The 16,571-nt window shown below is 36.2% G+C and overlaps 1 protein-coding gene across 2 annotated transcripts; it reads left to right on the top strand.

Moving 5' to 3' along the window:
• Nucleotides 1-3,547: 3,547 nt before the first annotated feature.
• Nucleotides 3,548-16,312, top strand: LOC145786882 (uncharacterized). 2 transcript variants are annotated; one of them, XM_082598624.1, is made up of 6 exons: nt 3,548-3,682; nt 11,515-11,616; nt 12,452-12,533; nt 13,435-13,555; nt 14,003-14,156; nt 16,231-16,312. In XM_082598624.1, exons 3-5 carry the CDS (start codon nt 12,457-12,459, stop codon nt 14,120-14,122), a joined length of 318 nt encoding a protein of 105 aa, XP_082454750.1. In that variant the 5' UTR covers nt 3,548-3,682; nt 11,515-11,616; nt 12,452-12,456; the 3' UTR covers nt 14,123-14,156; nt 16,231-16,312. The 2 variants fall into 2 exon arrangements, with proteins under 2 accessions (XP_082454750.1, XP_082454757.1); XM_082598631.1 differs by lacking the exon at nt 3,548-3,682 and having other exon boundaries at nt 11,395-11,616.
• Nucleotides 16,313-16,571: the final 259 nt, after the last annotated feature.

The following is a 16,571-nucleotide window of genomic DNA, read 5'->3' as shown; positions in this document are numbered from 1 at the left end:
AACGTGCCCGACACCACTACCATATGTAGCGCTGCAAAACTGATAGACTTTCAAGCAATGAGCACCCACAGGATATTGCCGTATGATTTGAAATTTGTAACTGTTTTTCTATCTGGAGTAAATGTCGCGGGCTCTTAGTCAATTATATTCTTTTTAGCACACAGTTACTGTACAATACTGAAGCCCAAGATTCTCAGTTTAGTTTCAAGACAATGCATAGTCCTTGACATAATATATAGACTACATTCATTTAAAGCCTACCAGGCAATAAAATCCGTCATTTCTACGTTGATCCAATGTTTGCAGACGTTGAATTAATGTAAAAATGACGGATTTTACAGTCTGGGTACATAGCTAATTTTGACCACAATGAATTGATAGTCAAATAAAAAGCCTCTGAAAGCGAAATCAAAGCCAGTTACAAGCCTATACGTTTGTCATTGTTTGGCATTTCGCATTCAAAAATCAAACTGATATGCTGATGATGTATTGTACCATTTCGAAAATGCGAATTGAGACCTGTCAAAAAAGCCTCCACCTGAATCGCTGCATGCGTTACGTCACAGAAATAAGAGATAATGAATTCCATAATTGTCGACGCTCAAATGCATTACTAAAGTAATAAAAAAATATGTATAGATTGAGTTTTACAAGTTAGTTTGGCATAATCAGACTATTGTAAAAAAATGATTTTACCTGAAGAAACTTTGACCATAAATCTACACAACTAATAACTTAAAATTTAAAAATTGTAGCATTAGGTTCTTATATTCAAAAATCTAATGTTTTACGATGATAATAATGAATTGTTTCATTCAAATACCAAAAACTTTGAAAATTGTTTTATCGGAAAGCATTTTGCACTTTAGGCTTGAGAAACAACCAAGTACCTGGTCCACTAGTTTCCAAAACCAGAACAAACTTTCAAAAACAACATTAACAACTCATCAAAATTACTTTGGAGAACACCTCAATGGCAGTTCATTGAGATATTCATACATTAAAATGAAAGGCACCTATGCAAATGCTTTCCGCGATGAAAAAACATTTTTCAATGACGCTTTAAACTGTTTTGTTAAAAGTGATCAGTTCAGTTCAGCAGGCCTTAGCCCTACGAAGGGCTGTAGGTGTTTCTGTTTTGAGCAGTGTACTTTTCATTACCATGAGAGACCAAGGGCTATAGCCACAGCGCGCCACTCTGGAATCGACGGCATGCCTTTACGTGTCTTGTCAAAGACACAGTCACATGCTCTTGAGCGGTGTTGAATCGGCCCTATCGAACGTCGAACCAGGGCTCTCACCACTCAACCATGCCGCCGAAAGATTGAACTTGAACAAAACCACACATGAAAGGTTATAGGCAAATCGTTCGCAAGCAGTTGTTCGTAAAGCAATTGTTCGTAAAACAATTGTTCGTAAACTGTTTTTCGTAAAATGAAATCCGTAAAACAATTTTTCGTAAATCATTTCTTCGTATACATCAAATTTTACCTGCATGCACGAAAAAATGCTTTAGGAAGAATTGTTTTACGAAGAATTAATTTCACGAACAAATTGTTTTACGAACAATTGCTTACGAACAATTTGTCGGACATCAAAGAAAAAGCTAGCAGCAAGCTGAAATATCGAAGTAGGTGATAAGAATCACGTCATATCTCCAAAAACGTGTAGAATAGGAATATAATTTAAAGCGGAATATACATTATACATATTAATAAATTTCAGGAAAGGGCATAATATTTCGTAGATACAGTATTAGTTGTATAGAATTTTAGTAACAACGTACTGAAAATCATGAAAGATAACCCCATTCCCTTTACAGAGTGTGAAGTTAAACTATATCTTCATGTTACCAAAACCAAAGTTTCATAGCATTTCATTGGAAACATTTCCCCCAAGGATAAGCAATTGCCTGATGGTGGTATGAAATGTTTGCATCAAATGAGTTAGGCTACGTCTCGAGTAGCCGAGTTTGTTTCCTTTCAGGAATTGCATAACTTTAAAGGCATACTAAATGAAATTTTTAAACGGGAATTAAGCATTAAAATATTTAAACTGAACATTCAAGAATACATTTCAAAAAAAAATACCGAAAAAAATTTGTTTTTAATGGCGCTGGCAAGGCCCAAACTCCAATGTTTCATTTATTTTCATTTTTTTTTCAAAAGGACCAAAAAGTGCAAACACAGCTCGAGAATACGTCACAAAAGACAGCAATAACAAAAGCCACGTTACAACATCTGATGTTTTAACATCAGATCTGAGGTTTTGAGCAAACTGTCTGATGTTTTGACGTTGAAATTTGATGTTTTGATGTACATACATACATAGCCTACATTCAAATCGCCCGCAGTAACAATTAGTGCGAGATCAGCTGATTGCTAGTCTCTAGTGACGCAGACTGTACAGTCGCACGCTTCGCTGCTCAAGCCCAATCTAGTTTTGAAAGCTCTGACAAAAGCACGCGCGCAATGGTGGTCAGACCGCAGTGGGGCAAATTTTATTGAAAATCGTTTTATGGTAGCAAGTTAAACACAAAGAACGTGGAAAATCGCCAAGTCAGGTTTTTCCTTTAGTATCCCTTTGATGAAGAGCTTCTTTCCTTTGATTTTTTCGATTCGATTTTATCAACAATTCTGCAAGGAAAAACGAAATCAAGCCTAGGGATCAAAATACCTGCTGAAGAAAAATGTCACGAACTTTGATAAAAGTAAAACTTGATTGTTTGTTTGAGAATGTCAAGCGATGAAATTAGAACAAAGCTGATTTAACAAATAAAGTTGAGGGAGCTGGAAGAATTTTTAAAATGCGCCGAAGCAAAGCAGCCCCTAACTTAAATGTTATCATAAAGGAAATGAGCGTATAAAAGGGTTCTTTCACCGTCGTAACGCTAAATGAAACAGCATCCGGACACAACTCAAAGCTTGAAGTGTGTATCCTTAATTACGAAAACAATTTTTGTATTATCCGTTTTAGAATCTCTCTCTTGACAACTATAAGCCAAATAAACAATGTGTAGGTTTGAGTTACTTGATGCCAAGTCAGTGCATTGAAAAACTATGTTACATAAAGTGACAGAAATGTGAATTCATTCTTTCAGCAGAGTTGTCACTTTACTTCCACAGTATGAATGTGCTTAGTAATCTTCTACTATTTTGTACTGAACGATTAAATATGCCATAAAAGCGATAAGCATTCCATAATTAGGTCATTAGCCTTTGTTATTGGAAATAACAAGTTATCTGTATTAAAAATCTAAATATGGCCTTTTAGATTGTTTCATGACGTATTCCTATAAGGAAGAGGTTATGCTATAATCCACTGTAATAATATTTTTTAGATTTTGAAAACTCTTAAGCTCAGCAAAGCAGAAATTATAAAAATACATTTTATTGGCTGTTACATAGCTATAGTACACAATAGTTTTGGAATGCTTCAAAATTATAATATTCTTTCACTTTTATCGCACAAAAAAAAATCAATTAGAAAATTTGTAAATGTTTTTTTTTTTCAGAAAAATCATGTTGAAATCAATCTTTGTTCTAATATTTCTTGCTTTTTTCGTGTCCAATGCGAGTGGAGTCAGTTGTCCGCAGGGTATGAGTAAAGTTTGCTCAAGTGCTGTTAGTTGTGAGTGCGTGAAATCCGTTTGGAGATGGTTGAAGGCACGTTTTGGGAATAGGTATGTATTACGTAAAAAATATAAATATGTTTGTGGACAAAGTTATACCGTGGTTGGTTTGTTCGTGTTAGTAAAAATACTTTTGTAGTCATTAATTTATTATTGTATTATTGATTCACTGATTGCGGGAGTCTTTATCTATCTGAAAAAGCTTATTGAGCTTTATTTTGGCTTATTTGCACATTTGTAATGTAAAGGCTTACAATCACTGACGCAGGTCGAGTTTCTGAGATTGACAGAGTGAGGTTTCCGCTTGTTGGTGTTTTTTTTGTGAAGTGTTAATAATTCCATTCACCAGGTGCCGTTGAATAGAAAACAGTCATTAATAAAATGCTTTGTCGAAACGTATATCCCTATGGTGTCAAACCAGCGCTGTTCGATCTTGTGGTTTCTTCGTGCTGCGGTTTCTTCGTGCTGCGGTTTCTTCGTGCACAGAGTCAGGGGTTTCTACTGAGCTATCAGGACACGGCTTTTCTCAAATAAAGAATTTAATTTAGTAAATCTTTGCACCGTTGGTTCTTACAAACTAACTTGATTATTTCACTGTATACAAAATGACTTCAGCTAGAAGACAAATGTTTAAGTAAACATTTTTTGCGTCCTAACTTAACGTCGCCTACTGCTGCACTTATGTTTCTGAAACCATTGATCTGCGCAGAGGAGGAAGATAATTGATCAGTAATAATCCAAATGCGATGTAATAAAATTCAATGTCATGCCCTCATTGTTTATATGTTTGAATAGTAGCAGCAGGCTACTGACAATTGCTATTTTTTGTCCTTAATACTCATGACAAGACAATGTTAGTTTTTGGAAAGACATTTTAGAATTATCTCAAATAAATTATATAAATGACAAGTGATGAGAAAGAGCCAAGAAGATTTTTCGAAACAATTGAAATTTCTTGCGACATACACTGAATATAAATTTTAGATCTATAATAAAATATCTTGCAAACTTATATTGATCAAAACTCCAGTCGTCCTACCAAGAGCTCACCAATCTTGCTTTGACAACAGACAAATAATTCACACGTCAACTACAGTTTTTGGTGCGCACAACTTAGAGTGCTTGGCTCTTACTGACAGCTGATGTTCACTGTTCAGGAAACTTTAGCCTTGTCTATTCCACTGCATCGTGCTAGTCTGATACCGCCGTGCATGCACCTACCTCAACCACCTAACTCTAATAAACTGCCAATTACCTACCAATTCTTGCAATTCTTTAAGCTCTGCTGTAAGTGTAGTCTCAATACGCTCAGTTCTCGAGGTAAAGTAGCCCAGCCATCACGATACTCCGTGTACAACGTTATAAGTTTGGACGACCTCGTAGCTGACTTCAATAGATCTGACTGTACCAGCTGAGATCCAACTGATAAATTTGCCTACTGAGCTTGGTTCTAGTAAGACACTTTAAATGGAATAGAGATTGCTTGAAACATGCGTTGATGTACCAGTGACGGCAAATTTGCGGTTTCATAGCTTTCGGTACAAGTCATTCGCCTTGCAGAATTAAGCCTCCAAACCAATTCTGTTCAGATCAATTGCTAATCGCCATCGAAAGTAATTACGCACCTTCATCGGAAATTGCAAGACAAACCTTGCTGTTGCGAAAAATTGTTCACGAACAATGGGGTTGTGCGACAGGATACCACGAAACCACTAGCGGCGGTACAACTGGGTCCTTCTAGACGAGAACTAGCCTTGCCCAGCATATAAACGATGCGTTGTACAGCGCTTGGTTATGCGTGGGCGAAAGAATAACTTAAAACATGATTCGGATATGCATTGTAGTTATCAAAACATGTTTGTTTTTAGAAGGTTGGAACGCAGAATGATACAAAAATAAGAAAAACATCTCATAAAGTTACAGAATTCTCATAAAGTTGCAAAAGTGCTTGTAAGTAACTAAGTGTACAGTAGGGAGGGCCGTCGGAAACAGATCGCATAGCAACTCGAGTTTTTTAGGAGGTTTGTCGAGTAAATGGCGAAATCAAAAACCATTTTTTTAATTGAACGCCAGGAAGACGGTGCACAACACGGACCTAATCGGTAAATCACCCATTCCAGGGATATTGCCAGGGTTGCCATACCGTCCTTATTTCTAAGATTTGTCCTTATTTTGAAGAACTCTATCTTAGAAAATATTACTGTCCGTATTGCTAGGAAATGTCCTTCTTTTTGATTTGAGTCCTTATTTTGTCTTATTTTCAACAATTAGTGAATAAACTTAGTAGAATGACAGCCAAATCCCTACTACAGTAAAAGTAAACCTAGACCTGAGTTGTCGTGAGATGCACAAAGTATTTTTTTACGAACAACGAGTTGCTGGAACACATTGTTTCTGGCAAACAATATGGCATGTGATATATAATGGCTCGTATAAATTCTGAGATTTGTTCAAAAACGTTTGTTTTATTTTGTATGAAAATTTAATTTTTCTGTTGTCCTTATTTTGGGGTTCATGTCGATGGCAACCCTGGATATTGCAGTGGCGTATATTCAGAGTGTGTGCTCCGCACACCCATCAAACATGGTTGATTCATCAATCATCATACAGTTAAACATGCAAGTAGGCTACTTGGTAGCCTATATAAATGGTTAAGGCATGGTATGCAAGTAGCCTATAAGTACTTAGTAGCCTATATAAAAGGTGATGGCAGGGTATGCAAGTTTCTCTACCCAACAAAAGTGCAGAGACAAATTTTTGAAATGGCAGAAAATGTTAAGGAGACTGTTGTGAAGGAAATTAAAGAATCTGGTTTGTTCAGCATTGCAGTGGATGAGTCCACTGGAGTTCGATCTTGTGCACAGATGCTGTAGCCTATTGCACAGATGCTTGTGCACAGATGCTTGTGCAGATGCTTGTGCCGATATTGCACAGATGCTTGTGCACAGATTACGTCCATTACAAAATAAAAGATGACATTAAAGAAGAGTTTTTATTTAATGTCATCAAAAGGCAAATGCTTTGAATCAAAAGCAATGCTTTGAATCGATTATTTCAGCTAAGAAGAGAAGTAAAGGCATTTATGCAGAATAAAATTGATAGTGAAATGCAAAAGAAGCAAACTGCCAAACAAATCCAAAAACAAAATGGCATGATTCAAAAAAAATTGATTGATGTGATAAATGCTGATAATTTTGAAGAAAATCTTGCTTATTTAACTGACATGTTTACGAAGTTAAATCATCTCAATTTATTATTACAAGGAAGAGACAGCACAATCATAGACTTCAAGGACATTATTAAAGGATTATAGCTACAAAAACTGCTCTGTCTCCCTCTCTGCCTGTCACCACAAGTCGATACCTTGTCATGCAATGTGTTCGAAAAGCCTGTTTACTTATTTGCTTTTATAGCCACAGCAACGTTAAATCAAGCCTAAAATGTATCAAACTTGGTAATATGCACCTTCTTACCCTCACATCAACACAACACTGCACTCCCATCCCACCCATATCAGCTGTACGCGCGTTACGCAAAGCGTGCTAAAGCTTGAAGCAATCACTGCGAGCGTGTTGCTAGGACCCAGTTGTAGCGCCACCGAGTGGATCGCACAACCCCATTCACCTATCACCTGTTTACGAACAATACACCTATACGAAGAATTGATGTATACGAAGAATTGCTTTACGAAGAATTGCTTTACGAAGAATTGATTTTACGAACAATTGTTTACGAACAATTGCTTTACAAACAACTGTTTACGAACAATTCACCTATAACCAAAATACTCTATGTAGCAATACATAGAGCTAAAGTTCAAAGCAAAAAGGAGGACATATTTCCTTCTGCCAAAACTGTATTCATGTTCATCAGTCTGAAAAACAGTTGTCATACAACCGCTCAAGCAGTTCCTTATAAACTTTTTCAACTAAACAAGGTTCTGTCACCTATTGTAGCTGGAACTTTGTTTTCGACGTTTTAGTAACAAAAAAAAAGTGACTACGCTTTTTAATAATTTAACCTTTGTGCACAAAGACAATTGCTGATACATAAACATAGTTTTTACAGACGAGTACAAAAATAATAACAGCACGACTATAGGTGGTTGCCTACCACGCATATAACCTACAGCACAATATTATGTTGATTACAAGTGTTTGAAAACAGTCGATTGGATGAAAGCACATATTGATATTGTGGCGATTATCTTTTTCTTGAATCAAGTCCACTCAAAGACGAGAAGCTGGTCAAATGGTTTATTTTAAGAGTGTTGTTTTTCGAACATCTGCAGTAGCAAAGAATCGCAAATACAACGACCAGGATTGCTCCAGCTGTGGTCGCTCCGATGATTATCATGAGAGGTTGGGGCTGTACTCGCATCTTTTTTAGATCTTAGATGAAGACAAGTGAATAAAAAAATACTTTCAGTCAAAATCAAATACAAATTAGGGCCCTATAGACTCAACACCTTTTGAAAATGTGTAATGTTTTAAATCATTTAAATGCATATCTAGTGAAATTAACCTATTTATTACTTAAAAATTACTACCTGTATTAATAAAAGTTAGCTGCAATTCAAATTTAATGCTACATTGTTCTAAAATACAGTAGAACACGCCTAAATAGACACCTGACATACAAAAAGGGGGAAAAAAAAGGCGAGCTAGGCGAAACGTCGAGTTAAGCAATCTTGTAAATCTTCCACTTAAACAAACCAAACCGTGCACATTGTTTGTTTAAAAAATAGAAGATAGTACGAGTTTGGGAAAGGTTTACATGCAATCACATAACGAACAAGCACTCCAAACATACAAAGTGTTGCTTGAACTTTACCCTTCAAATACGTGGTAATAGGACACAGAACAAAACTGTATGGTCAACTGTACCGTATCTTATTGTGCAAAACCTCCGCTCGCTTAATGTCACCGTATTTTCATTCTGGTTCACTTGAAGACGATTAATCAGATAAATGACGTAGTTTAATTAAGTATCGAACGCGAAGCAGTAAATGAGAGACAGACTTCTACTTTTTCCAAGATTGTTTATTGAGTTTTTTTTTTAATGACAAAAATTTTGATTGTTTACAGCAGACAAACAAATAATCATATCAGCCTGCAGTCGTACACGAGTAAAAAAGTTAGTACTAGCTTTAAGATACACCTTTATAGCCTTATTCATGTGCAATAGACTTAACGTCTGAATGAATAGAAAATGCAACCAAAGAATATAATTCCAATTTCTGACGTTGGAACATGAAAGTACTGTAACAATATCATGATGATAAAACATTAAGGACGGCTAAAAGAATAAGTACAGTATCAATCTTTTTTCTTGTGATATCTTGCAAAACAAAATTTGTAAATCTACACCTGAGCAACAACCAACAACAGATCTGCGTCTCTCTGCCAATCAAGGCTACTTTAAAATACAATAGGAAATTCACGACCAGTGATCAAGACCAGAGAACCTCTTAACTTTTATTTATTTTTTTGTTATTTTGTATTAATTTATTAACTTAACATTACTCAAACACACCGATGACGTCGCAAGTACACTGTTGAAATTCTGTGGATCAGGGTCGTAGACACGGGGAGTTGGGGTCACAATCGCCACCTCCCCCAATTTTATTTTGCCTGCCAAAAAATTATGTTATTAAATTATAACAACGTTTTAATGACTTTACATGTGGAATAATGACGTTTCATAAAATGTTTGTCTCTCTTTACTAGCTATCTTTTTAAAGAAACTTTTTATTTCATACATAGAAATATTTCCCCCTTCATCAGTTATTTCTGCCTCTCTAAAATATTATTCCTAGCGTTACCGCTGTGGGTTTATGGTATAACACTAATGTAGATTTATCTCACCAATAATTTTAGCAGATAGGCTAACTATATTCACAGCTTGTTTACACTTCGAATTTATCACTGGAAAGCTCTTTCCGTTGCTATTCTGGCGTTCGGTGTCTTTCTGCCTCTGCTCTGCAATATTGTCTGACTGCCGTACGTTCCCTCTGGACATCGAACGATGAGCAAAGTAAATTGTACACTGTACGGTACAGTATATTTTGTTCTGTTGGACGAAAATTGGTCAGACATCACAATGTCAATCACATATTGATTTTTCATCTTTCGATTGCTATTTTTTGTCCAGGTCCTATCTACAATTCACAATCTCATTTGGCCGACATGTTTAGCTAGGTTTTAGTTACCGTACTGAAATAAATATTGTGTAAGGAAAACTTAAAAACCTACCGAGTGGCTACTCTGTTGTGTTGTATTTTTGTACGAAAGGTAGTTATTGACATAAAGAAACCTACTATTAAACCAACCCTTTTATAGGTAAGTCCAGTCTATTTATTCTTATTCCTGTTTTGGTTTTGTATAACTTAAATAAACTTTTCACCCTTTTTACGACATTATTCGACACAGTTTTCTATTGACTTAGGCTGAAAATACTCTCAAAATATGCAATTTTAAGGTTTTTTTTTTTTAAATTCAGATGGACCTCTCTCTGACTTCCTTTGTGGCTACGCATTTGCTCCTTTTAAGACTCTCTGCTAGTTAACCTGAGCATTACCAGTCCAAATAAGCTTTCCAAAGTTAAGCTTTTATCTTCAATTAAAATTTAACATTAACCTCAATTTTAAAGAAATTTATATCGCCTTCCTTTATGACGTCACTGAAAATGTTGCCTCTCCTGAAAAAAGCCTTGTCTCTTCCTTTCCCCCCTGTAAAATTGATCTGGTTACGCCACTGAATATTCCACTGTCCCTAGGTTCAACAAGCCAAAACAAAATGATTAGCAACCTCTCAAGTGCATGTAGCTCCGCACAAAGGAAAAATTACGTAACTCCAAACCTCTTTTTTATAATTCGAAAAGATACGCCTAATAAGGCATTACGACATACTAACTGCAGAGAGAGGGCAATTGTTTCTATTTTAGGGATCTTTAAGTGAAAGAAAAATGATTGGGATTGCGTTAGTTTTTCATTTTTCCAATCGATTTGGCTTTAAGTTTTCGCTTGTGGGAATTGCTGGATTGGATAGTTCTTTTGTGATGCAAAAGATCAAATCGCAAAATAAATTGTGTATTAATTTTGATATTCAACCGCTAGCGGAGTTGAATAGTGTTAAGTGTGGTTGACATTGACAAGAGAGTGCAATTCACCTTAAATGTCCCCACCATCTATACACAATAAACTTTTATGCTGTGCATTCAAACAACTGTAAGTGCAACAAAGAGATACTGTAAGATCAGGCAGGTTTGGAAACTTGTAGACTATAATTTATTGATAAAGTTTTCGCCATCGTAAAGGAGCTTCCTCAGTGTCTTGAAAAGCACAAGCAAATGAAAGCATAAAAATAATTAATCTGCGAAATAAACTGTGAAAATGTGCGGCGTGAAAATCATTTAAAACAACAACTTCTTAACAGTTGCAAAGCTGCATGAGATAGCCTGCATTGCTTGCGAAAAATATACCGGCTCGCTCGTTCGTTCTTTCTAAGCATGTACCGCTGTCAAGTCATCTCGATATTGCACGCAGTGGTGAATAAATTATTGATCTAACGGTTTAACAGTAAACAATAGCGAATGAGCCGCTTTTTTCCTAGCTAAGTCGGTAGTCAAACAACTCCAATAAATTCAAATTAGATAAATCTTTTTCGTCTTTTCTTTCAAAGAATGATCAATATTAACACAGATATGTCTGCTTGTATCGACTATTATAGGTTTAGAATTGATTAGACTACCTGCCATGGTGCAATTACGCAATTGTTTCTTTGTATGCAAGACTAGTATAGTTAGACATTTGAAGCTTTGAAACACTTTTAGAAGGTTTAAAAGTTGACTTTCTATTGAATCTAATCCTACATCTCATTCAGATTTGCGGCTATAAAGGTAGCGGGCGCTTGAAGTTTGTTCACATCTTCTGGGTTGTCTATCGATTTCTTGTTTTTCGAAAAATTTATCTGATCAAACGCAAGGTAAGTACAAGGTTGTGAAGCTTGTGTTGTCGTTGATGATTTTCTCTGCAGTATGCTCTTTATCACTGTTGGGAGAGGAAAGTTTTAACTGAGACATACTTAACGACTGAGGCAGTACGGCAATGGAGATACAGTAAGTTTATCCCTGTATCGGCAATGGCATGCCGGTGGGACAGACGATGGTGTCAAAGATATAGAAATATACTTGTATTCATTATTCATTCTGCTTCTTGCTTTCTGTCTTGTCAATTAGTTGCAGATGTTTAGTTTAGAATATGATCTGAGTGAGTTGAAAATCAATAAATGCAGCCTTCTGACGTTAGCACTGCTCACTATGAACGATTAAGCCACATAGGTTAACTGTAGGTCTTGGAACATGATCGTGGCCAACACCAAATTGATTATTGAAAGAAGTCATTAAAGGTTCCTTTTTGCTGGTTTTAAATTTATCCTCGGACTGACAAAGCCTTGATAGATTATTCCTGCTAGTCTTCCATTCTTGTAGAGGCTTTTGACGCAGGGCGGGTTACCGACATTGACAGAGTGAAGTGTCCGTTTGTTGAAGTGCTGCCGCCTGGGAATTATTCCATCCGTTAGGTGCCGCTGAATAGAGAGCAGTCTTTAGAATGCATTGCTGAAGCACACACCGACTCACCCAGAGAAAAGAATCAACGCCGTTTAATCTTGAACCGTTTTGGTTCACGAAGTCACGCGCTAACCAACTGAGCTATCACTAGTTGTTTTCAAAAACAACTCTAGCCTGGCTATATCTAAATTTTGAAAGTTGTTATTGAAATTAATGTTATCTTTATTCATAGAACTATTTTGCTTTCAGACAGCATGATTTCCAAAGGCGCAATTGGTATCATGCTCCTGGTTCTCTTGTTTGCTCATGCAAACTGTGGACGTATCGATTTGTAAGTTGATTGAACATTTGTTTGTTGTGATGAAACGCGGTACACCTATAGGTGACCAGGGTGACGTAATTCTGATGTGTAAATTTATTCAAGTTTTAGTGCAACATTGGCTCATAAAATAATAATTATGTTTTATTTTGCGCCAATTGCTGACAATCACTGCAATCACAAATGCAATAGACAATAGACAGCAAGAAACAAGAAACAACAAAGGAACACATTAGTCAGTCTTATCTTCTACTCAGCTGTTCTTAACTATTAACTATCTTAGCCGTTAAGTATCTTAGCCGAGACGCAGCCTCCTGCTCCGAAGCGGTGTCGAACCCACGTCCTATCAAACGTCGCGCAGACATTCTCACCATTCGGCTACTCAGCCGACGCTTTAACTACATAAACAACTTAAAGCACACAATAGGAACTTACATCACATGAAAACCTATCATCCTACGACAACCAGCCGACAGATAGAGTACATAGTAGCCTACTGTGGGGAAAATTTATTGTTAACAGACGGAACATAATTTAGCGAATGTAGTTTCACGGGTAGAAGTTGCGTTTCAATTCTAAAAAGAACTTTTTAAACTATCAAAGCAGTCCGAATTTTATACACTGTATAAAAATAAAACTCTCAACTGGTTTAACCCATAAGCGTTTTTTACATGGACTTCTAAATAGATGCTACTATTTAGAAGTCCATGGTTTTTTATAACATAAAAAGTTTTTTTTCCCCGCTGACTCAATTCTTTTTTTGTGGAATAATGCAGCAGCAAATATCATTATAAATGGAACAGCCACAGTAGACATGTTTAATGATTATTTATTTTATGTTGTATTTTTTTTCATGTTGCCTACAACAGTTTAAACAATTTTCTCAAATTGAATTGAAAAATATCTTTTCTAGATTGAATGCATTGAAAACTCAAGTGAATGACGCAATTACAACACACAGTTTCCAGTTTGTAAGGGATGTTATAGACAAGGTTATAGATGACTTTCGAAATGCAAATGAGTCAGGAGAACAGGTAAAACTTAAGTGGATTGAAATAAATAAACCTTGTTATTGTTAACTAAACTCATTGTTCTGTGCCGTTGAAAAGATACAGTAATTTTTGTCGTTTTTTTTGTCTTGGGATTTGCGTTAAAAGGATAGACTTTAATTAAATATGGTCTTTGTGTCTACCTTCAAGCATGCCATTATATTCCGAACCAACACCGAAGGGTGCTTGTAGCTTAATGAGCAGCGAACCGAAGTCCTTTCGAGTAACAAGCATTTGCTCTATCTATCTATACAGTTCACCCAACCAATGGTGCAATTATAGGATCAGTCAAATTAATGTAGTAACCTACTATTAACTAAACTATTGCAACTGCGAAAACAAAACGATGTAACAATCAAACGCAGGCTGCGACGGCATGGGAATCAGTCTCCTTTCAAGTGAGCAATTACATCAACTATTTCACGCTTTTAGAGCCCAGAGCAGCATCAAGAACGAATGGAAAATGCCAGGAATGGTTTAGCTTTGATAATGAACCCTGATGAGGTTGATGATGTGATGAATGAAATTGAACAACTTCTCGAAAGAAAGTAATTGACTAAAAAGATGTTACAGCAACAGCAAACAGGTAATACCAAAAATAAACACAACATTTTTTCTGAACGAATTTGTGCAAGACAATCGATTCTGCAGCAAATGCTATTTTAAATGTCGTTAGACATTTCAAGCTAAGTGTGCAATGTGCATGTAGACGGTTATAGGTGAATTGTTCGTAAACAGTTGTTCGTAAAATTAATTCTTCGTAAAACAATTCTTCGTAAATCATTTCTTCGTATACATCAATTGTTCGTAAACAGGTGATAGGTCAATTGTTTGTGAACAATTTTTCAGTTGTTACTCAGGGGCGCCGGAAGTGGGGAGTAGGGGGGAATCATGGAGGGTCAGGGGGAAATGGTGCCCTTTTAAAGTCATGTAAGCTACTGCACATTGTGCAATATAACAATTTCTGCTATTCGCTTTTAGCTTTATTACAACATAGGCCAACAAAAAAATTTTGACACAAATAAAGGTGAGAGTCATTTTAACGTATTTCAAGGTCCCTGATTCCGAAAATGCACTTAGTTTTATCGAATTGGCTCTAGTTTTCGAGATATTCGACAATGAAAATATTTTTGAAATCGTTAATCAAAAGCTTTCAATCAAAAGCTCAAAATCATATTCACAGCACAAATTCTGCAACACAGTAGGTTACATCATTATAACATAGCATGATGTCCTTCTTTGTATACCGGACACTTGTATCATTACTCGATAGTGAGCTGATAGATGAGCATTATCGCTATATTATTAATATTATTGTAACTGTCTCCGCCGCCAGTGTAGCCAAATCGTTTGGCATCCGCTGGCTTCGATCAGTCTTTCAACAAGGTTGATAGAATCTCCATTCTGTTTTGTCCTTTGCGATGTTTTGCAATCGATGGAGATGTGGTGTGCTGAGCAGGGATCCCAGGCCAGCTTTTCTGATGTCAGATCTCGGCCTTGGTACTTTTTGCTGCCAATTATTGCAAATTCAAGGGCTTTCAGGGGCCGTCTTTGCCCAGAGTTTGCTTTTTGGTTTCAGCATTAAGGCCTCGTACATTCCATGTGCCGATGGTGATTTCCAATGGTATAGTGTGGGGCCTTGAAGGTTATCGCTATATCTTATCTTATAAGTTTAAAAAAAAATTGGCTTTTCAGCAACAAAGGTGCCTTTTTTTAGAATCCTGCCCCCACCCAGTCAAAAATTGTTTCGGCGCCCCTGTTGTTACTCGTGCAGGACATTTCCTTTGAAAGTGCTCAAATTTCCAATTTTAAGTAGTTTTTTGCCCTTGTGCGTTAAGTGCACTATAATCTTTGTAACAAAGCTGGCCACCATACAAAAGTTTTGGCTTTCCCTTTTCGCTGCCTTTTTGGATCAAGGACTATACTGTACACTCTGTCTGCTCGTCTACAGCACGTCACATCTAGCACATCTCTAGCATATACGCTACCCTAATTACTTGTTCGTAAAGAATTGTAACTGTTTTACAAACAATTAGTATTACGGTCAATTGCATGCACGAAGAAATGATTTACGAAGAATTGTGTTACGAAGAATTAATTTTACGAACAATTGTTTACGAACAATTGTTTTACGAACAACGGTTTACGAAAAAAACGTCGGACACCCATGTAGACATGTTAGTGTGTGTTTTGTGATTTTTTTTGTGTCGTTAAGTTCGATGTCCATCGTCCAAACAGGCCTACATAAAATTCAAATTAAACCTTTTGTAACACTCAATTTTTTTTCGTTTATTTTATAGCCTGTGTTTTGAAATAATTCTTTGGCAATCACAAAGGTAGAAGTAATACACAGAAAAGAATGCGCTGGATGTTACGCATGTTGACTTAAGTGGAGATTAGACATTACAAATTAGACTTTTAAGAAACTCATCATAAGTAAAAAGCCAAGCTTTCTAAATTGTAAAAACCGCTTTTTTCGTGCAATCTTTGTTGTACCACTACACTAGACTTGCTGTTACATATTTGTAAACCATGAACCTACTATTACATTGGGACTCGCTTCGGCCATCCATCGTCTGGTGGCTTCATAACAGCAAACAGATATTGTGTGTAACAAAATACCATAAACAGGCTACAACTTTTCTGTTTTAATTTTTTAGATGTATCAATAAAAGCGAAATAAAGAAGTTTGTTGAAAAGCAAAAAATGGAAGGAAATACTTCAGATACTTTTGGAATGCATGGTTTAAATTAGTAGTCTGCTTCTGCCGCTGATAAAAAATAAAAATACATCGTATGGTGAAGCCTGCTGCATGTAAATTGTTGCTAAAGTCAATTAATAAAGCCTATTTTCGCTAAGAATATCTATTATAAATTCTTGTAATTGCAGCAAAACAGTTTGCAACCATTACGATGTGATCGTATTTGTATTGCATCACGTAGGTGAAGAGAAAAACGTAAGTTTGTCTAAGAAAATGTAACTGTTGATAGATCTGATTCTA

Source organism: Aplidium turbinatum, chromosome 2, assembly GCF_918807975.1.
Source record: "Aplidium turbinatum chromosome 2, kaAplTurb1.1, whole genome shotgun sequence".
NCBI lineage: Eukaryota > Metazoa > Chordata > Ascidiacea > Aplousobranchia > Polyclinidae > Aplidium > Aplidium turbinatum.
The sequence above is the reverse complement of the archived record's forward strand: the minus strand, read 5'-3'. Positions and strand labels throughout refer to the sequence as shown.